At 39.4% G+C, this 23,080-nt stretch overlaps 1 protein-coding gene across 3 annotated transcripts in view; it reads left to right on the forward strand.

Moving 5' to 3' along the window:
- The window catches only part of Np (serine protease notopleural), a 31,877-nt gene extending 10,833 nt beyond the window's left edge, over nucleotides 1–21,044 (forward strand). For all 3 annotated transcript variants that reach the window (XM_022063932.2, XM_087343828.1, XM_087343824.1), the window contains exons 2-10: nucleotides 2,708–2,828; nucleotides 8,113–9,639; nucleotides 10,490–10,582; nucleotides 11,560–11,811; nucleotides 16,290–16,366; nucleotides 17,298–17,398; nucleotides 17,803–18,071; nucleotides 18,815–18,969; nucleotides 19,206–21,044. In XM_022063932.2, the coding sequence (XP_021919624.2) occupies nucleotides 2,729–2,828; nucleotides 8,113–9,639; nucleotides 10,490–10,582; nucleotides 11,560–11,811; nucleotides 16,290–16,366; nucleotides 17,298–17,398; nucleotides 17,803–18,071; nucleotides 18,815–18,969; nucleotides 19,206–19,367 (2,736 nt within the window). In that variant the 5' untranslated portion in view covers nucleotides 2,708–2,728 and the 3' untranslated portion in view covers nucleotides 19,368–21,044. The remainder of the gene's footprint in view (nucleotides 1–2,707; nucleotides 2,829–8,112; nucleotides 9,640–10,489; nucleotides 10,583–11,559; nucleotides 11,812–16,289; nucleotides 16,367–17,297; nucleotides 17,399–17,802; nucleotides 18,072–18,814; nucleotides 18,970–19,205) is intronic.
- The last annotated feature ends 2,036 nt before the right edge of the window (nucleotides 21,045–23,080 follow it).

Genomic DNA, 23,080 nt, shown 5'->3' on the forward strand with positions numbered 1-23,080 from the left:
TGGAAAACCTCTGGAAAAGAAGTCTTGTATATCCAAGCAAAAGCCTAAATGAGGTAGGTACTAGCAAGTGTTATAAGTACGAAATTTGATGTCTTGAAGGCGGTGAAAATGAAGAATGTGGTGTTTTGGGTTATGGGTTACCAATGTTTCGAAAGAAAATAACCTCCATCTTAACTACTTCAGCTGATCTTGTACTACTAAGCATACTGAATTCTTATACTTCCATGGTTGACTTAGGATTATACTGAGCGAATTAACCCAGATCTCTCCAGACCGTGGAAGAGATTCTTGAATGAAAATCGCGTCGCCCGGTAGCATTGTCCAAGAACTCTGAGATTTATAGATGATGCCGTTCTGACGTAGGCAACATGTTGCCACATGATGAGAGAGTATCGCCCATAAGGATAAGGTTATTATACCCGCATAAGGGCGACTCTCTCTGCTAAGTTATCCACTAGCTAGTTGCGTTTCCTGTTTGCGTAACTGTCAAACAAAACTGTTTGTGTCTCATTCCACCAGGCAGACCGAATTTAAGTAACATTCTTATTAGAGAATCTGACATTTTTCGTCACTCTCCTATTCTGGCTTTGAAATATCATCAGACGTAGACATTGAACTTGTCAAGAAACTTTTTATTTTACTTGATATTAAAATATCTCAAGGAAATGTTTTATTCAGTGATTGAAATCTCTCATGGAAATACATCTTTTAGTAAAGACGCTGGCATGTCTCGAATTATGCTTGACTAAGGCATTGAAGTCTGTAATAGGACTTTCACGCTTTCATTCAGCTATTGAAAGATCTAAAGTGGTTTACTGTTCTTTTTCAGCCATTTAAATAGCCAAGTTTTTCTTAATTCAGTCATTAGTGTGTCTCGATTGTTTATATTTGGCTGAAATTTGAAATATTTCATGCATATTACTCTAGTACGTCAGGCAGTGGAGTTCTTAAAGTCAAATATATTAAATACGTTATTCTCTTAATCATACATTGAAGTGTCTCCAGAAAGATGTAATGTTATTCAAGTACTGGCTTGTGTCAAATAAGATCTCACACAAATATTAACATATCCAAGTGATTCATAATAAGACTCAATCAAGCATTGTAGATTTATTGTGAGTTACTCACCAAATAAGGAAATTTAATATATTCAATGAGGTGTCTTACACAAGCATTGGCATATGCCCAGTAATTTTATTGTCTCGAGCATTTATATAATGCCCAGTAAGTTACTTACGCTTTGAATCGAGCATTGAAGTATCTCAAGTTACTCTGTGATTCTTGCATTGAAGTCTCCTTTTGCATTGATTTTATTTCCGTAAACTAAAACATCTTTTTAATACAACCTTGTTATATGTCTTTTAAAACACAAACTTAACGCCAAAATGTATAACTGTTTTGGACTTTTGGTCCACTTTCATTGCTAATAATTTTGTAAGAATGAGAGATATTCATAAAATCGTAATGGAACAACATCTCACTGCAGACTTCCAGAACTTTACCATATTTTGATGCACGACTGTAGTTCTTGGTGATATTACGGGTTCTCACGGAGAAGACTAAGAAGATTACTGTGTCCTGGGATAAGTGACTTCCCAGAAGACAGTCATCATCCATGTAGTGCCTAATGTCTGTAATTCATCAGTTTAAGACAATTTTTTATCTGAATGTGTGAACATTGAACTTTAAAACTGACAGGCCTGCTTATTTGCCATATACTCTCAACCTGAATCTTGTTGACAAGAGAAAAACACATAACACATACTGTTTGTTTGCATATGTAAGTTTCTTTAAAAATGCAAGTATACATATTTTCCTTCAGTTTAACGCCATTCCTTTTCAAATGTTTTTCTACTTTCTTTGAAGACACATCAGATTTCACTGTAATGGGCTATATAACAGAGCATACTACGCCTCTTTGCAACCTACTGTCGCCAATTATTCACAGATTAATTTTGTTTTATTGAAGCAGCTTCCTGCTGCTTCTAATGAGTACTGTTATTCTTGGGAATGCAGTCGGCTACAGTGCGTTCCGTAAACACGGCTACTGCACTATACTACAACAGCAAGGGTTTAAGATAGATTCGAGATTGACGGGAGTTCGTTTCGTTAAAGATGTAGATATTTCACGATACTGAGGTATTTATAGCGGTGAGGATTTGGATTGTTATCTTTGGGTTGTGACACCGTGAATTTCATACTAACGTTTTGGAGGAACATGCTTCCATCTACGAAGAATATGACACTATATTCTTCCATGATACGTAACACAACACATCTGATGGACGTGTGTTAACGAAATTAGTTGAAAATGTGTATAGTTTTCAACCGGAAATTGACGATGCTTGGCCCTGTTTGCTTGTGGCATAACAAGTCTGAGAACGGACGAAAGAATGTAGCGCCGTTCTCAAACCTCAATTTCAGCATCAGACGGCTGTACATGCGGTCGTAAGCGTACAGGAGGGACATTGAAGATAGCATGCAAATTGCCCTGTTGATGGAGGCAGTCCCGAGTGACTGTAGTGACTTTTAACAAAGTCGTAACGTGCTACGTTACTTTCTGATGACTAGGTGCATTGAGACGAGTTTATCTAGAGTACCGTACCTTGACCTCCCATTCACGAGCGCTGCTGTGTGAGGTGCCATAACTAATTATGGGGTCGTACTGGATGCTTTGGGCACGTGACAACACACATTATTGTTGCAGGATGTGCCACACCACGGAACAATGAGCTGTGTGCCGCAGGGCGCCCTCTTGGCGCTCTTGGCTGCCATCCTACACTGCACCATGACGTCACCCGTGTGGATGCCACAGTTTTTATCCGGAGGTCAGTTCATTCCATAGCGTTATACTATTTTGTTTTGCCTTTGCGGACTGTTTTATTAAACTTGCCTTTGTGCTGTCACTTTTCCTTGTCTTGTAGTCGCCTTGGTAGACTATTTTATTAAACTCACTCTTCCGTAGTCTCTGCTCAAGATTGTCGCGTTGGGGGAATGATTAAATGAGTTTAGTGAAATATTAGTATATTTTGATGTTGTGTGGAATTTGGAATTATGTTTAGTGTTTGGCAGGCGCAGGAGGATATAGGAACACAATTATAACTTGGATTTATTATAAATAACATTTTAGTAGAGACAAATGTTCATATAGTAACTTAAATTATGTAATATTTCGAATTTATTATTCAACGCATTTATTATTCATTTTAAATTGTAGTCTGAGCTACTGACAGCGACGTTAAATAAAATACAAACAAACATGGAATATTGGGGGAAGCTACCCTTCCTAAACTCACTTCTGTGGGGGTAAGGAAATGCCTGAAGTTTGAGGTAAGACAGTAAATTATATATCAGTACCTAGTGTGTACATGAAAAGACTGTACACCGTAAAAAACAGGTGTTAAGGGGTGATCTGTTGCACGTCATCTTGTATTAAAAGTTAAATTATCTCATTTAAATTAAATTAAAGGTACAGAAAGCAGTGACTAAAGAGATGCCATGTGTGAACTGAATAACTTTCGCCGCCAGTCTGCCCGACCTACAAGTATCGGTTGCTTTTAACAGTTATTTGTTCGTGATGCTTGACCTGGAAACTGGTGCCCTAACGGTGCACTACCTGCCGGGAATGTGGGTAACCTAACAAGTGTTCAGTGTCTCAATGATCAGGTAGCAGAGTCTGTTGCGATAGACAAAGGTTCATAAATCGCGGGTAGAAACGTAAACTTCCACGAGTCTACACGGCGCAATATCCCAAACGACCGCCTCTTCATACTTGCCTCTGTGAGAATCTGAAATCTCATCTATTGTGAACTAGATTTCAAGTTCTTGTATTTTGTTTTCAACTTTTGTACATTAGCATATAACCATATTTAAGCCAGTTTATAACGAAAATATTTTTTATTTAGATTGAGAATGACGCCTTTTTCATTCTTTAGAAGTTAACAAGTATCTCATCAGAAAAATTTGTATTCGTTTGACAGAGGGCTCAGTGTAATTCCCCTTCCGCCAAGATCTCCCCGGGGTCGTGGTAGTGAAGAGAATAAATAATCTGTCTCTGCCGAAAATCGAACCGTAGTCGTCCAGTCGGTAATCAGTGTCACATGAACCTGGTCCATACAGCATACGAGGGACGTTGGTATCATTTATATGAAACGGCTTGTTAGGGGGTTCTGTACTGAACATCGTGGTGCAAGTGTCACGATTAGCGCATCTGCTTCGAGTTCGAGAGGTCCCTGATGCCAGTAAGCAGTGAATCAATTCATATTCTGCACGCTAATGTTCTCATAAAAGATCCTCTTTAGTTGCTGTGGTCCTTTCTACCTTATTTTCATTCTTCCTTAATTCGTTCCGCTTATTTAGTCACGGGGCCGGAAAACTCTCTCGGATAACACTTCTCATTTGAGAAATACGTTTTTGATGCAATAGACTAGTGATGTACGTCTCGCAGCTTAAATCGTACCCTCTCGCTCTGTTATAGTCACCTATTCCCCTCTCTCAAGCACTGCGTAATTATCTGTCCACTCTCTCTCTCTCAATTACTCATTATTTTGCATACTCTGTCACTCTCCCACTCCTTCACTCTTTCATTACTCTCTAATCACTCCCACAGTCACTCACATTTTCAATACTGTCAGAGGACGGTAATCCAATCCTCCGTTAATACGCATGTAAAGTATGGGACAGCAGTCATTCATAATTTTTAACGATACACTGGTCTACCACAGTTTATTCAGAGCAATGTTAACTGAAAGACAAGTGTTTGTCATTGTTGAGGAACTTTATAATAAAGGCGCTCCTTAAAAATGACACCCGTTAGAGTCATCCACCAACATTACACACTGATGCAGTAGAGTCATAAGATTTTTCATAACGCACAGTAACACGTTCGGTGATATGGCATTAATTTATTCAGAAATTTATTACTCGGCAGTCGATACTTTAACATCGACTAATTTAACGCTTTGAAGACATTTTTTGGCAAGCCCGTTCGTTCAATCTGTCAGCTTGTGATTCCTTTTTATTTCTGAACAAATGAATGCCAAATCACCGGCCATATTACTGCGCATAATCGAGTGTTATGAATCGAGTGCTTCAATCTTGATGGAAGATATCTGACGGGTGTTATTTTTAAAAACTAACTTTGTTAGAATATTTCTCAATAATGGCAAACACCTGTCTTTCAATTAACATTGCTCTGAATAAACTGTGGTAGACTAGTGTATCTTTAAGCATTGTGAATGAATGCTTCCCTACTCTGTATTATCGTTGAATTGCTTTGGTTTAGGCAACTATGTTTCACAAGAGGACTTTTCTTTTAAAAAAACTGTAGTAACATTATTAGTACGTGTGTACCTAATTCTTAGTGGCAATGGTTTAGGTGATCATTTACTCAACTCTTAAAAATGTAAGATAAGAAGATTAGTAGTGGTTGGTAGGACAGCCACGAGTTATGATGCTCTGAGATGCTAAAACGCATTTATGAAGCACCCGAGAGTTGTTACAACAGCCCAGAGTTTACTCATAACTGTACTACTAACTGGTGAAGAACGCAGCTACAAGAACAGGCCCAAGTAAAGCTCTATAAAAGCAGGAAACTTGGGATGGATCATGGTTTCTGTGTTGCCACGTTTTTTGAGAGTAATTACCAGTCAGACACAAGATTTTAAGGGCCTCTACTTTTGTAGATACGTGTAATGCATTTCTGAATGTATTGACAGTACTAATAAGTCAGAAGGATAAGATGGGTCAGACTTAGCGCAAGCATGTGGGAAAATAGAAATGTGAATCTAGACTTAGAATGGATGGTAATACTAAAAGTGTCTTATCATTTACATGCGACTTCAACATTAGAAAAAACACCTCTTAGGTCTTAGGTTTTAAATGTTTGATATATACAAAAAAGTTTTTATACATATTTTGTGTTTTCGCTCTAATAAAAATAAACTTTATGTTGCTCTGCGTTGCTAATTCTATTGTTTATTTCGTTGCAATTACAATGATGTGTGATTAAAGCAGAATGGCCGTTAGCTTCTCGAGGATTCTATTCCATGGGATTCTTGTGATTAAATATGTTCCTTAAATTCCCATTTTTGCCGATACATTGCTTCTGCTACTTACCAGTCTAGAATGTGCGTTAACAGCGTCCTCGTGCGCTGGACCTGGCTTGACAGCTGGCTCATGTTCCTGACCAGATAACGGTATTGTGACTCTGGGCTCCAAGTTCAAGGCTACTCCTCAACAATCGCTGCCCCATCAACCCCCATATTGCACTCGGCAAGTCCGGACATCCTGCCAGCTAAGGTTAAGCCCATCCATTACTCTAAATCAGCGTTTATCAACCTATGGTACGCGAGCCAATGTTGAGTTGTACGCGAACTAAATAAGAAAATCGAAAGATAATATTAGCATAAATAAGTTTTCCCTAAACGCATTTGGTTCGTGGTGCATTTAATGTGTTTGATTAGAATTATTGGTACGCCATCGAAAAAGGGTGAGAACTCCTGCTCTAGATTATAACAAGTCTCTGGATTTGGGTCACAGCTCACTGACATGCGTCATTGCCTTTGCGAGAAAGAAATTAGTTGTGTTCAACATCAGCGGTTGTCTGCTATGGGTAACGGTGTCAGAGCAGCTTTTTGTAACAAAGGATGATGATTATAATAATAACAGTAACAACGCCTATCCTAGATCCCGCGCGTTTTGAGGGGCATGCCGTCTTGTACTGCTGCAACACGGGGAATTCGGGTTTGAATCTCGCTCTAGGTATGGGTGTACGTGTGTGGAAGTAGTGGCCGGGTCTTCTGTCAAAAGACGTTTGTATTATCATTAATATGCTTTTACGTGTGGAACGTCCGATTGTGAATACATTAACTGATTTTCACTCTTTTATTTCCATCTGTTTGCGCCTGTAGGAGGCAGACTAATTTGTCACAAACTTTTAGATCTTAATTACGAAGCAATAATTCAGGTTTGAATGGAGAGATTAACATGGCAACTTGGAAGGAATGTTGACTTTAACAGTATTACTTATTCGAAGCTAGATTGGGAAATGTTAAAAAGAAACTCGATGCAATATGAATTTTGGAAGATTCGAGGAGTGAGTGTATTGCGATTTTGAAAGGTGCATGGGTGAAACGCGAACACCTATCGTAAAAGAGGAGTGTATGTTGAAGGATATAGAAAAATGGAGAAAGCTTTGTCACACGACAATCCACATAGGTGGAATCGTTAGTGGATGATGATTAAGGCGGGACATCAGTCTGTTATATCAGCTTCTAAGTGTGACTGTCACATTTTCGTGATTCATTGGAATAATAGTCTGTAAAAGTGACACACGTTTAATACTGGCACTCCGCCCGGGCACGCATAAGGAAGGCAAGTGTACCTGTGTGTGATGTGTGTCATACAGCCCTATAACTGTATATCACAAGGACACCTACTGCCTCAGTGCGGCATGCCAAATGGACCTCCCGATCGGTCAGCGCAGAAAGTTTACCGTGCCGTTACGCCGCACCTTCCTTATTCCTGACGTCTTTCTTCAACCATCCCTCACAGATCCAAAAGCCACGAAATGTGTGATCTATGAGTGGAGATTTCACTTCAACTCTTGCTTTTGTGAAGAATCTCTTTCCGTCTATACTCTGGTGGCCATCCCTTTGTAATTACAATGTTGTCGAAATTGGTGTGATTGACTGATAAGGAAGTGTATTAATTTAAAATTCCGTAAACGCTCTTCGTAGTGCATAGTTAAGCAAAACACCAGTGACAGCTTTACTTTTATCTCAAATATTAACTGTACAAAAAAAGTTGCGCAAGTGCCACATGTACTGAGAGTGAAGTTTGTTTAGGAAGAGGTCTGTGGTATGGACCACATAATTTGTCATGTCAAGGTCATTCACTTCCTCCTCCGCAACGTCCTTATGGGCTTCACCATCCAAAGTTAAAAGAATACGAATGAGCAGAGACAGTAGTGGAGCATAGAGTGCCTTCTGAAAACAAAGACGTTAATTGCAGTTAAGTTCCTGAATGCTGTGGTGACGGTTATTTTAAGAATGGTCAACTTATACACGAGTTGTACTTCCCTTTTCAAAGAACTTAAATTTTATGTTATAGGATCTGGCCGCAATATCAGGCATCTTCCCTGTGTAAGTCGACGCACTGGAGAAACGGGAGTGTGCATGTTCGCTTTCGGCTGTATGAAAGCCAATGGTACGCACCTGGGCACTTGCATAGACAGATTCTACTTCGGGAGTTGTTGTCGCCTGCAGGAAGAAAACGGGTCTTCTATTCCAAACACAGAAGACAACAATGTGTTGCCAGTCACCACTACGACCGAGTTCAAATATTATTTGTCTACGTTCCAGTCAATACAGGACAGCGATAACAACGTCGAGGACGATGACCAGCCGACCGTCAAGCCAATCAGACCCGTAATATTGCCGACAAAGAAACCGAGTGTACCAGAAAAGAGGCCTACGCCGAGTCCGACGACAATTACGACTTCAGGACCTCTTACGACAAGAAAGAGTACGATTTTTACTAGCACAGCGATGGCAAGTCCGACCCTACCCACATATAAACCATTCACCACAGACAAGCTGACTACAACAATTACCAGAAAACCTGTAGTACAGGTGACGTCTCAGACAACTAGTAATCCGGTGTCAAAACCAACCAAACCTCCAAAAACTACGACGAAACAACCTGTTACACAGATATTGCTTACACAAACAACGACTAGAGAGCCAGTGATTCAAACAGGACCATCTGGCACGACAGACAGCCCAGTGACACAGCAAACAAGCCCTTCCACAGCAACAACCAAGAAACCGATAACGCCACCGAAAAATACGACTAGAAAACCTGTAATTCAGACAAGTTCATATACAACGACAACAGGACGTCCTGTCACGGAACAGACAGAGCCACTGAAAACCACGACAAGGGAGCCTTCGACACAGGACATCACAACAAAGGCAACACCTTTGGAAACTACGACAAAGAAGCTTGTAACCCAGACAGAATCTCCATATACAACGACCACACGGGCTGGGACACAATCATCACCTCTCGATCATACAACGAGAAAGACTACAGCCCAAACAAAACCATCTGAGACCACGACAAGAAGACCTGCAACTCAGTCAACATCAGAAACAACCACACGAAGACCTACGACTCAGTCAACATCAGAAACAACCACAAGAAGACCTACGACTCAGTCAACATCCGAAACAACCACAAGAAGACCTACGACTCAGTCAACATCAGAAACAACCACAAGAAGACCTGTGACTCAGTCAACATCAGAAACAACCACAAGAAGACCTGTGACTCAGTCAACATCCGAAACAACCACAAGAAGACCTGTGACACATGCCAAACCACCTGAAACAACCACAAGAACATCTGTGACTCAAACAACCTCCCAGAAAATCACAGAGAAACCTCCTGTAACCAAACCAAAGCCACCTGCCGCGACCACGTCGAAAAAGCCAGTGGTTACAACAACCCGCAAACCTCCTACAAAGAAACCAACAATAAAAACAACTGAGAGTCCGGCAGAGACTACGACCACGTCGACGCTTGCGCCGGCATCGCTGATCACGTGGACGTTGCTGCAGGAACCGCCGCGAACAGGTGAGATCACGGCCTACTAGATACTTCGATTTACACACGTAAGACAGTATTAAAACAGAAAATCTTAATTGTCATATAATGCAACAACTATATAAAGATGGCTGTCTTCTGGGTTGATATGTTTTTTTAAACATACTTCGGTTACCAATACATACAGTTTCTTTTACTGAGATTAGAGGAATCAAACGTAACAAAATCTCATTACAAATTGTGATTGAAGTAAGTATTTTGTCAGGTTATGTTTCTAGTGGTGAATATTTTTGAGTGGCTGGAAGTGCGCTGCCAGGGCACTTCCATTAGTAATCAGTGTAATTGAATGATCTCCAAATTCATAGATCCGTTTTAAATCTTACGGTACTTCCACTAAGGAAGCTTATAAAGACTGGACTGGAGGTACGTGGAATTTTGCATCAAAATTAGTTCACAGGCGCTTGCTGCCTCTATAATCAAGAAGATGATGAAGGCAGCAAACACCTATGAAACATCATTAATGTTATATCAGACTTCGTCTAACAGACTACACTGCACTACAACTATTCTTATTTTGAAGGGAGAAGGTGCAGGGATTTTATATCAACAAAACAGGAAGATGAAATAAAAATGTTTCAAGAACTGCTGGTTCATTTTGTACTTTTTCCATTCCATCAACTTTCCAACAGAAATACGAAGTCTGTGTCATTAGACCTACAGTTCTATCACAATAACTAAGCCATTGTAATCATGTGCTAGTTTCAGCAAGGCAGTAATCACCACTGATAAGTGCTTCATATTTCATCAGCAGCTGCTCATTAACGTAGCAAAGACAGCAACAAACTAATGATCTGTAATTGTGTAACTGTCCCTGCAATAGAGTCAGCCTCTACGACCACTGCGGCATCTGATGGCTGGATCCTGATAAATGTAACCACGCACCCGCCATCTGTTGACAGCACGTCGCAAGTAGGTAAGTAAAATAGTTATTACGGAAGAAGGATCTGAGGTTTACTAATTTCCTGCCGACGGGCGTCAGCTGCAAGGAGGCTAAATTTTGTTGAGTTCGGTTAGGCTGCGTTAGGATAAGCTAAGTTAGGTTAGTGATGCACATGCGCAGACGATGCGAAATGGCGTACTAATTTTACTTACGCAATTTAGCGAACTGCTTCGTTGCCATTAACGAATATAGAAAATACAGAAACGTGGTGACTGCAATATTAAGTCACAACTTTAATATTTTCACCTATTTCGTTATTTTGGCATAGAATAAAATTAATACGTACACATAGTTAACCTGATGGTCGATTACGTGACAAAGATACGTCGATTATATATGCAGTAACGCAAGTAACAAAACTTATGTCACTGCCTCACAATAATCTTCATCCAACGAAGCAACGGAGAAAATCCATAACGATTATGTGTAATATCCGGTAGATGACGCTAGTGTAGAAATATTGCAGGTCATGGACTTAGAGGAATCCTGTCTAACACGTAGTAGTTTGCCTTTCAGTGGCGTTTCTTTATCTCCACAGTCTTTTAGTTATATTTAGCTTATTAAATGCATACAGTTATCGCATTTTAAGTTTGTTTAATATCATGTGATATCAAAACAGCGAGACTGAAAGTCAAATGACAAATACCACATTTCAGATTATACGAGGTGTGATCGGAAAGTTTCAAGACTGTTCCGCTTTGCCTAACAAAAGATTATCTATCAATTCCTTTACCCTGAAGTTACGACTCGGATCTTTGTATATATTTTTGATCAGTGCTAGGTTTATTGTCATCAGTCACCTTTCTTTTCTGTAGCTGCTGAAGGAATTTGTGCTCCGATATCATGAAGCTCTTTTTCGTACAGAGTGGTAATATTCACCTTCTTTGCAGTTCTGGCACGTCACAATTATTTACTTTTGCAGATTCATGGAGAAAAAAATGTTATTTCAGATTCAGCGCTGTACAATAACACTAGTCAGCCTGCCGTAGGAACAACGACCTCCATGTTACCGGACATACCGCCAGATATCACCACTACCTCAACTCTTATAACTACTACAATGACGACGACAACGACACGGACTACTTTTCGACCGGAAGTTACAGTTTCGACGACCGATGCGTCGAAAGTGACAAGTGAAGACACACCGACAACGAATGCCACGCAGGACTTTGACCTCAACATGACCGACTTCGTGCAAGGTAAGGAATTATTAGGACAGTCTTAAACTTTATTTTCTTGTAATGGATGTAATTAATTGCCTGACGAAGAATTCCAGCTGTCAGTTGCGATAAAATGTAGGAAAATGTAGATGCGCTTCCTGTATATATTTTACATCACACATTAAAATTTTAAGCCCAGTGGTTACTATATATGCCGTCTTCCTTGACACTGAACAACTATTAATTTCTCAGTATAAACAACTAGTATTTCCTTAACAGCATTAACCAACTAATTTTTGTGTTGGAGACGCGTTATGAGATATCAGGTTCTCGCGGCTGTGAGTGTGAAGATGTCTTTTTTGATACAGCGCCGTGTAATCTCGTAGAAAGTTACCGAAGTGTCAGGAATTCTTCAGGGTGACTTCCCTGATGATGGAGACCGTACACCTCAGAAACATTGGTCAATATCTACGGGTCTGCACGGCGTAACAACCCAGAAGACAGTTGCAGCCATATCGAACCCAGGTCTAGAAACATTGACCTCAACGTATGTTTCCAAGGCTAGCTACCAGGTGGCCACAGCGTGACTGCACGAGAAAATCTGAGTGCAATCATGCTGGTTAACCTAAAGAGACCGTTAAACACTAATCGAAGAATATTAGCTTTTCCGTTAAACCAATATGCTTATCTATACGTGGCACAGGAAGCAATATTTCGGACGTAATTTTATTGGTAAGTATTCTGCCTACGAGCCACCGCAGTAGGTTTCAAACAACGGACAATCCGAACCATAAGCTCTTTTCTTCGTTCAAATTGGAAAAAAAAATCATTTTCATATTATTAAATTTACCCAACTTTGTCCATCGCCTGAATGATAAAACAACACACAAAATAATAAATAGCATCAAAGTGTACTCGGCCAAACAAGAACTCCAGTTTCACTCATTCCATATTTAACATTCTTACCAGAAAAAATTGTTTCAGTAACCTGAATAAATAAAAATGTAAACGAATTTATTCAGGTAGTATATTTAGTAATCATTCGATAGAATTTGTTATTTGAGTTGAAAGCAAAATTTATAACTTATTTTATATTATTTCTCGTCATAGAAGGCTGTGTTCCAATCTCGATCATTTCACTTGAACACTTCTTAACAAATTGTGGAGCAAAACTTAAACATTGCTTCGCTGTGCATTATAATGTGCAAAACCTGAAAAAGTTGCACATGTTTTGATTAGTTACACGATCTGAGCGAAGAAAAATGGTAAGATGACGCCATACGGTGTGTTTGGAAATGGTAGTGACCTGCTTTGACCCTGCAGTCGCAAAGAAGGACTTCGAGAAACACCGCAAAAAAAGGGGAAAGTCAGTACCAAAAACTGATCTGACAACTCTGTAACCAAAGACTTTCCTTAAGCCAGTTCGCAAAGGATGAAAAAGTTCGCCTATTGAATGTGTATGAGTTTTTGATGAAAGACAGCTCTGACGTACGAATGTCGAAAAATCTAAACAAAAAACTTGCATTACGCGCGTACTCGGCTGCTGAGTTCATCAGCTGGACGTTCCTCCTGTCAAGTCGGAACGACGCGTGGAAGAACTACAAATCCACGAGCGAATTCAAATCGTCCCTATAGAAGAAACCAAAGAAGACTGCAATTATAAAAGATATCGATAAATTGGTTAAACTGACATTATGTGAAGGGTGCATAGTTTTCATTTCAGCAATTTAATATAAACAAGTGACAACATTCTGTCTTCATTTAACAATTATCCCAATGTTTCCGACTTTAAATTGACGACGAAACATGAATTGCTGAAGCATTTAAAGGAAAGGTTGTGTCCTGGAAATAAATACATATGAATAACAGTATTTTGTGTATGATTAAGCGACTATGCGTATGTGTAACGCAGTGTAAAGTTAGATGGCAGAATTTATTTTTACAAATGCTGTCAGTCAGACTACTTCTAGAAGTCTTCTAATGTGGGTGACGAAACTGTTGTAATTTGTTTATTGGGAGAATGGAAAAGAGAATGGCGCACGAAGGGCATAAAACGATGAAGAAACTGACAACGGTTGACAATATGAAAGAAATCGGCCACGATAAATTTCAGAATGAAGATTTCTGTCTTCTGGGTTGTTGCGCTGTGTAGTCTGGTCGATGTTTACCAACGTGTCAGAGGTCCTACTGCCTCCGTCATCAGGGCGATGAGTATGAAGATTTCTGTCTTCTGGGTTGTTGCGCTGTGTAGTCTGGTCGATGTTAACCAACGTTTCAGAGGTCATACTGCCTCCATCATCAGGGCGACGAGTATGAAGATTTCTGTCTTCTGGGTTGTTGCGCTGTGTAGTCTGGTCGATGTTAACCAACGTTTCAGAGGTCATACTGCCTCCGTCATCAGGGCGATGAGTATGACGATTTCTGTCTTTTGGGTTGTTGCGCTGTGTAGTCTGGTCGATGTTTACCAACGTTTCAGAGGTCATACTGCCTCCGTCATCAGGGCGATGAGTATGAAGATTTCTGTCTTCTGGGTTGTTGCGCTGTGTAGTCTGGTCGATGTTTACCAAAGTTTCAGAGGTCATACTGCCTCCGTCATCAGGGCGATGAGTATGAAGATTTCTGTCTTCTGGGTTGTTGCGCTGTGTAGTCTGGTCGATGTTTACCAACGTTTCAGAGGTCATACTGGCTCCGTCATCAGGGCGATGAATCGCCCTGATGACTACACAGCGCAACAACCCAGAATACAGAAATCTTCATATTCACCGCTGTGAAAACCTCAAATCTTACAATTTCAGAATGCCTTTTCCACCATTTGTGACGCAGAAATATCTTCGAGACATTACACAGCACAGCGCATAGTGGCGATGTGTCTTTTATTTAGATCAATGTTCTACAACATGTTTTTCTCCTTCGGCACATCCTAATTTCATCTCACGGAAAGGGGGTACTTAACTATACATCACCATAAATATGTACCTTTATATAACCCTTGCCCTATGCGAATGCAGGCATATGAAAACACATTTGCTGAATGGAACCATAGACAATGAACCAATGTGTTTGTGCGTGTGTATTACGACATCCAATTACGAAAGACAAAATATTACATTTATCTTCCTCGGCCCTATAGCTTGCGAATGTACAATTTATTATACAAATTCGCGGCACACCGGTTGCGGAGCACAGATTATGAAGAAACATGGGTTTTGCAGTTCAGACGAAAGAGATTTGGCAGGACCAAATTGGTACCTCATGACTGAATGTCACGGTCTTGAGGTTAGTACTTCTTCTTCATATTCGGGAGATGCTGGGCTCAGATTATTTTACTCTGTCCGTCGAGGCAAATTCCAGGATAGTACCTTAAGTTAGGAAAGGCTGTGGTTTGTGCACAAATCCAATAAACATCACAGCGTTCTTGATTTCGATAGGAGTTTAAAATAAAACGCAAACAAATTTTAGTTGTTTAGCAAATGAGTTTAAGCGTAGTGAAAGTAAAGCCCAACGTATTCTGAACCCCGGCACTAGTGAGAGAAGTGAACTTCACGCTCCTGGACGCTTTACTCTAGTATGCAGCGACTCGACGCCCATTGGTAAGAAGGCTGGATGTGCCCTAACTGGGCACCCCTTGACTATTCAATTTAAAGACAGAGGGTACTTATCACTTAAATAAACACCTAAATAACCCGACAGAATTGATGTCATTATACATGTCCCACTTAACGTGGAACCCCGTCACCAGAGAATGCCGCAGCAGCGGCGGCGAGCAATCTTCCGGTAAATGAGTCAGCCACCGCGCAGAACGTAGCCGTCTCATGCCAGTGGGTGGGCTTCGAGTTATGTGGCACCCGGTATTACACTGTTTTTCTCTACTGAACATCGCGTTGCTTGTATTCCACATCCCAAAGTCCGTAGGTACGATACCGCTGGTGCAGTGAAACCGAGCAATTGCTGCTGGCAGTGGTTGCTCGCTCCGTCCGATGCTGAATGTATCCGTTTTAGCAGCGAATTTTGAACACGGTTGTTCGTACCACATTGCAAGTGGATTATAAACAATTAGTTACACGTTGACTGGGATTGGTGTAAGCGGTCAGTGTACCAGCAAGGCCAACGGCATAGTAATATGACTTACTGCTCTCATGGTGAGGCATCTCGGCTCTGACGCGGCGCCAAAACCGAAAACTGCGATATAGTGATGTGAGCTGATGAAGATTGTGTTGGCGTTTAGGCAGGATTAATTGTGTAGGTCACAAATCGACTGTGAATTATTCAAGTGTTACCTGAAAATTAACTACACAGCATCGCATTGCACAGTCCTGCCTTCTAGTCCCTCCGGCACCGTCTATTTTGGCTTGGTGGTCTTCCTGTGTAGCTATCTGGACACGAATTCTCCTTCCAAATTCATAAAAGTTCCCCCAGCGACGGAATGGTGGGGCTGTAGCTTAAATACCGACGCCCACGCCTCGTAGCGGGAGGGATGATGGCAGCTTCCATTAACACGACATTCCTCATCCTTTCAGTGTGCGGTCGGCGATTGTTCCCAGAATCCCGTATCGTGGGCGGAGAGAAATCTTCTTTTGGCAAATGGCCGTGGCAGGTAAGTGCTGGTGTATGCTTTATTGACATTATTCCTCAAGCGATAGTTCATCTTAATTTCTGCCTGTTCAGACAGCTTTATATAATACCCTCACCTTTTTGATTTTTCGCTCTCATTTCTCTAGCGACTAAATCGTTTAGGTAAAAATTGCTACTCTTTGGTATGAGGTCTGAGTTCTGATTGTGGTTCTTTGGATTCTGACACCGTGTAATCTTGTAGGTGATTACCAACGTTTCAGAGGAACATGCTGCCTCCATCTTAAAGACAGGAGTCACTACAAGACTATACAATGTCAAAACTCTGAAGACAGCAATATTAACACTTTTACTTTTTTTTCACATTTTATGTGGTGTGATTGGTGAAGGGGAGACAGGGAAGGTACAGAATTTTGGGGAGGCTAAACAGTGTTACATGCCCTAAATCCTTGATACATTAGATTACTTACAAAATCCATTAAATGTAAATTTTTATTGCGGGGTGTTCAATGTGAGTGATATAAGAGCTTATAAGTTTTAATAACAGAAAGAAATTAATTTTGTATTGTACGTGCACCTGTTTAAACATGTTTGTAACAGACTATTATTTGTACTGTACAGTAACAGTCTTCAATAAGCTCACTCCTGATATATAAATCTGAAAGGTTGAGAGCCATTACTGTATCATTCTGAATGTTCTTTTGGTCAATGAACAAGGATGCTTAGGGAACATGAAGTCGTGAAATGTTGGTCATTAATGGTCTCATATATTTTTAAAAACTGTTTAGAAAATAAGACATTTGAAACTACAGTGTGGCGCAACTGCTTCTGAAAGAACCTAGCTCTGTAAAGCACAAAATAAAATAACTCAAATATTGTAAAACAGTCTATTAAGAGAAATAACCATCCTAAACATGTTTGAAAGTAAAATGCTACAGAAAATATATACTCCCTAGATCTCGCTGCGACAGTGGCGCACCTCCACATACCTACACAAGTGTGGAGCAGCACTCCTGAATGAGAACTGGGCCATCACTGCGGCACATTGCGTGGAGAAGTGAGTATTCTTGCCTCGCTGGAACCAAGATATTGTTTTTATTTTAATTTTCTGTAGTTATTGATTTTTTTTTTTAAATTTTGTATAACATTTTCAACCTGGAGTGTTGGAAAGGTTTTCACACAGGCAATATTTTTGGAGCAGACATAATGTACTCATTTATCTGTACCTGCTCTCCATGCTCATTATTACTTGAATTCGTGCTGTGACTCTTTTCTGCAGCGTGACTTTATATTTGTATATGTACAGCTCTGTTACTTGAAGCTTGTAACAGTAGAAAGGAAGGCAAGCGATTTTACATTGACAGTTAGCTAATATTATCTGAATTTAATCTAATCCAAGTTTCACTGGGAATGAAATTTTGATCTGTTGCTTGGAGTTCTACCTTTAATTTTATGTGACAGTGTGCCTCCTAGTGACCTCTTGCTGCGGCTCGGAGAACATGATCTCAGCTCTGAAGAGGAACCTTATGGGTACCAGGAGCGGCGTGTGCAGATCGTGGCTTCACATCCTCAGTTTGATGCCAGGACATTTGAATATGACCTGGCTCTGCTGCGTTTCTATGAACCAGTAACATTCCAACCCAACATCTTGCCAGTCTGTGTGCCCCATGATGACACCAATTTTGTGGGTCACACAGCCTACGTTACAGGCTGGGGTCGTTTGTATGAGGGTGAGTGTCGTGGATGTACAAATATACTGTACTCTACGCACACTTAGCACATTGGTTAAGTGTTTCTATTATTAACTTGCCTCAATCCTGTATTCTGTGTGGAATGGCTGAGAATAACCAATAGTAATTTTATATATGGTGTCTTATATTTGATTTTCTAATGTGCCTACTGGCACAGTACCTCATGTGGAGGCTCGTAAAGCAAGACATTTTTGAAGTACTGCTCTGTACATTTCTAAAATAAGTTCTGTGAATGTTATGTTAACCTTTTATTTATACATCACTTCATATATGTCATTCAAACGTTTGTCGGCATTGTCTCTACATCATAATTTTCAGTAGATTAAAGTCTAAATGTTTCAAGTATCCTATTAGATATTCACAAAATGTTCTGTGGTCAAGTTTGTTTTTATCATTTCATGTCGTTCACACCGAAGCATCGCTGATTATATTTCTTTTCACTATACTTTAAGTACTTTAGTCCTAGATCTTTATAGGTGCTAGCTTAACAAGAGCCCCCTAACTCAGAGGGTCATTGGAACATCTTTTCTCATCATCAACTTTTCCAGAATAAGAGGTTGTTTAATTTGTTATGATTGTATCATAACATTTTGACTTTCCCTTGAAGCACGTATTCCCCATCATAAAATCAGCTGGAAAGAAAGGGTTTTTGTTTCTTTGCAGAATTCATTTCTATGGCAAGAATTCAGAGGGAATTAATTCTGGTACTTTCTCGTTCTTAGATGGACCACTGCCTAGTGTGCTGCAGGAGGTATCAGTGCCAGTGATAAATAATTCGCTGTGTGAGACCATGTACCGCTCTGCTGGCTACATTGAGCACATTCCTGAGATATTCATTTGTGCAGGATGGAAGAAAGGTGGCTTTGATTCATGCGAGGTGAGCAGTAGGCTGATTAATGATTTCGTAAAACCCCGTGACAGTAGTTGATTCATTATAAGAACACTATGTTTTACCATTTTCATTCTCAGAGTCATATTTGATGTACTCATGTATTCAGGTGATTAGTTCTATGATAACAGTTAGATTTTTAAAAAGATTTGTAATAACAATTTTTAGGCCACCCCAGATATCTAGTAGTTAATGTACTAGTTAATACAAATGTAATATTTTAGGGTGATTCTGGTGGACCCATGGTAATCCAGCGTCCTGACAAGCGTTGGTTGCTGGCTGGTGTCATCTCATGGGGCATTGGTTGTGCAGAGCCAAACCAGCCAGGGGTCTACACACGCATCTCTGAATTTAGGGAATGGATCAACCAGATCCTACAGTTTTAGACTTATGACATACAGGTGATACTAGACGTTCTGCAGCGCTTTAACGGTCTTTACTCAGCTTTGCTGAGATAATGAACAGATGATTTTCATCAATGAAAATGCATCCAACAAATCCTGCAGTTGTGACATGACCAGCAGACAGGAACTACAAGAATTCTAAATGTCTAGAATACCCAGAGCTAGTCATGAGAACAAAGATCTTGCAGTTCTGACGTGACGGAAATTCTGAATATCTGATATGGTGTACAGATAATTTCATGTAATATGACTATTATTTTGACATTGTCAACAGAAGTCATGATGACAGGACAGCTGTCAATACAGTTATAATGCAAGACTAGAGTTATAAATTGTTTAATAGCCACAAAAATTAAATATTGCAGTCTCATGTAATTCTAACAAGAATGTTTGAGATAAAGGATTACCCAGATCATCAGTATGTCATGTGTGAAAATTGTAACAAGCAGGTTAGTTCTATGTTGACTGACCTCATACAATGGGCTATAGACAACTGAAAATCAATACATTGGTTTATGTAAAATTTAGTGAAAACCAAGTGATGGAGACAGGCAGAGAGACAAAAAATATTCAGGATAATAGAGTGACATATAATGGTATCTGTACTACCGGATGCGTTGAAAAATAATGAATAGTACATAGGTAGACAGAGAACAGAATAAATAGCGAGGCAGAAAGACAAGTTGCAAAATTGATTGGCTGAACCAACGGAAGTGCCTCCAGGATAAGATGCTCTGAGAGCAACTCTGACATCCTGCACCAATATGTACTGCCAAATAAGTGTTATTGAAGTAATTCACACAGTGACTTAAATGCAGCAGGGAAAGATAGAGATCATTATGTTGGCTGCAGTGCCATGATATACACAAGAAATGGAATACCATGAGCTATGATAATAACAGCGAATGAACATACAGAGAACTTCCAGTTTAACAGTACTTAATTTAAGCTTACCCTCCTTTAATATTCATTGTCAGCACTCCCAGTTACATAATTTTCATTGTAGGTTTTCCTCCATCTTAGGTTTTCTACGAATCAGATGCCGCCTAAAGAACGTTACACGGGATGTCACTGTATTCTAACTATAAACAGAAAGTCCTCTTTTATTAACAACATTGAAGAAGTAACAATGAAGGACAATATGATTATATCACTTTGTACTAAACTGTACAAGAAACTAAACATGAAATACCAACCAGAGGGCAAGTGGAACTGCTGTGATGTTGGTATCACTTTGAACATAATTAAAGTTAATGTGCCAGAGAGTTGTGAGTGAATGAAAGTTATTTATATTGTGAAGTGAAGAGTTGTAGCTCTAGAATGAACTTAAGAATCCGATGTCAAAATGAGTAACAGCTTACATGCTGTGGGACATTGCCTTCCTCATATTGTCTAGTATTTTATATATAATATTTTGTATAAAGAAATACAAATTAAGGATTACAAAAATTCCTTATATAAAATGTTAATTTTTTAGTCCATTCATGACAACGAGGAAATTTGTGAAGAGCAGCACCCAGAATTTTTTGCATTTTGCAGTATCTCCATCATTAGTTTTTATCAGTCTGAAATAGACATTCAGGTTAGTAAATCATTAATCATGTATACATAGGTAACTCAAGTAATAAGAATATACTAATTAACTTATGGAACAGAAAACTTCTGGGAAACTTAAGATTTGCTTAGCTAGTCAAGAAATGACCTGCCTTTTATGAAACCTGAAGGTTCATCATCTTGTCTACAAGAATCTGTCACCAGTCCCTATACTAAATCTATATGAATCCTGTCCACACACACTCACCCTATTTCCTTCAGACACATTTTAATGTTATCCTCCCATCTCTTCTCAGGGTTTCCAAGTAGTCTCTTGTTTTAAAAGTTTCTGACCAAAATTGTGTATCCACTTCTTATCTCTTCCATGCATGCTTATTGATTTAACCAAACAGTGTAATTATGAGGGCATACAGGACAGAGTGCTTCAATTACAGTTAAAAAGAACTAGTTTATCAGTAGCTTTTATAGTTGATACAGTTGAATTCTGGGATCTGAGAATTATTTGAGAAGTACTACACAGTGAATTGATGTGCAAGTGGTGAATTAAATTCATGCATAGATGGACTTGGACCTTGCAGACATTGAGACATACAAATCATCAATATTCATTGTAGCCTGCATAAAAGTAAAACAGGAAAATATTATTATTAAATCCTTTTTGAAAATACAAGAATTAAGATAAAGACGAGGATATTTGTAGTTAGTTTGTTGATGATAAAACTATTTGGATTCTGAGGTTCTGAAATATAGTTTGTGTATCTGTTCAGAAACTAATAAATGAGATTATAGCCCTGGTAGCAGGAAGAGGAGTGTAGAATTTTGATTACACTAACTATAACCAAAGAATTAAAAAAAAATAGTTTAGCAGTCCTACACATGCTGGAAGGTCCAAAGAAGTTCTCAAGGTATGTCCTTGTATTCAATTACAAATTTTTATAACTGGTGTTCTCTTTTATGTGGGAACTGCTAGGTTATGTGCCTTCACAAACAGCAGTAGTTCAGTGTGCTCAAACACTAAATGGGAAACTTTAGCATAAACTTTCATTAACGTGCAGGAGTACAGTTTCCTAAACCAGGAATACAGAATGTTATAGTTGAAATTAAATTCATGTGCTTGGGAATGACAGTAACAAATTACATTTTCAATCACAAAGGATTTAAGAATATATTAAATTCTAGGAATACTTGCTACAGATCAGTTTTAAAAATTTGTCCTACCATCTATCTATATCTATAAAAGTGATTAAAAATACAAAACTAATTTTGTATATAATTTTGTTGGGTGTGAAAACTGGTCTTGTCACCTGAGTGAAGAACATAGCTTGAGGATGTTTGAGAACAGTGTGGAGGATAATATTGGAACCTAGGAGGGAGGAAGTAGAAAGAGGTTGGAGAAAATCACACAGTTAAAAGCTTCATAATTTGTATCCACCAAGTATTTTTAAGGTGATTGAGGAGGATGAGATGAGCAGGAAATGCAGCACACATGGAAGAAATGGAAACAAAATATCAGTTGGAAAACCTAGGAGGGAGGAAGTAGAAAGAGGTTGGAGAAAATCACACAGTTAAAAGCTTCATAATTTGTATCCACCAAGTATTTTTAAGGTGATTGAGGAGGATGAGATGAGCAGGAAATGCAGCACACATGGAAGAAATGGAAACAAAATATCAGTTGGAAAACCTGGAAAGACAAACAGTCCAGGCCAATGTAGATTTTTTTTTTACTTTCTTTTCTTAAAATTTATTACAGGTGTTTTCCCTGAGTATAAAGCTGCCAGGAGGAGGCTAGGGCTCGATTTTGGGCTGTTACGCCATAGTAGTAGTAGTAGTAGTATAAAGCTGCCAGAGTGAGAAGACAGCCATTAATCTCCTTAGCCTATCACTGACGGGCTTACCTCAATACCCCCTATAAGCCTTCATGGCGTGGTGCTTAAACGCAGTGGTATTATATTTTTACATTCGTACAAGACGCAAAAACCATTAACAGGCTTTGATCATGAAACTTACTTTCCGAGTAAACGGAGTAAGGACGTGACGATTAATCGATGAGGAGAATCGACTAATCGAGGTCACTGTTACTAGGATAGTGAAGGTTATTTTAGCTTCCGGTTCGATGTGGTAAAGAGCCATTCAGGGCAGTT

The sequence above is a fragment of the Zootermopsis nevadensis genome, unplaced genomic scaffold (genome assembly GCF_977971745.1).
Source record: "Zootermopsis nevadensis isolate Lab colony 2312 unplaced genomic scaffold, Znev_1.0 Znev_ptg000001l, whole genome shotgun sequence".
In the NCBI taxonomy this organism is placed as follows: Eukaryota; Metazoa; Arthropoda; class Insecta; order Blattodea; family Termopsidae; genus Zootermopsis; species Zootermopsis nevadensis.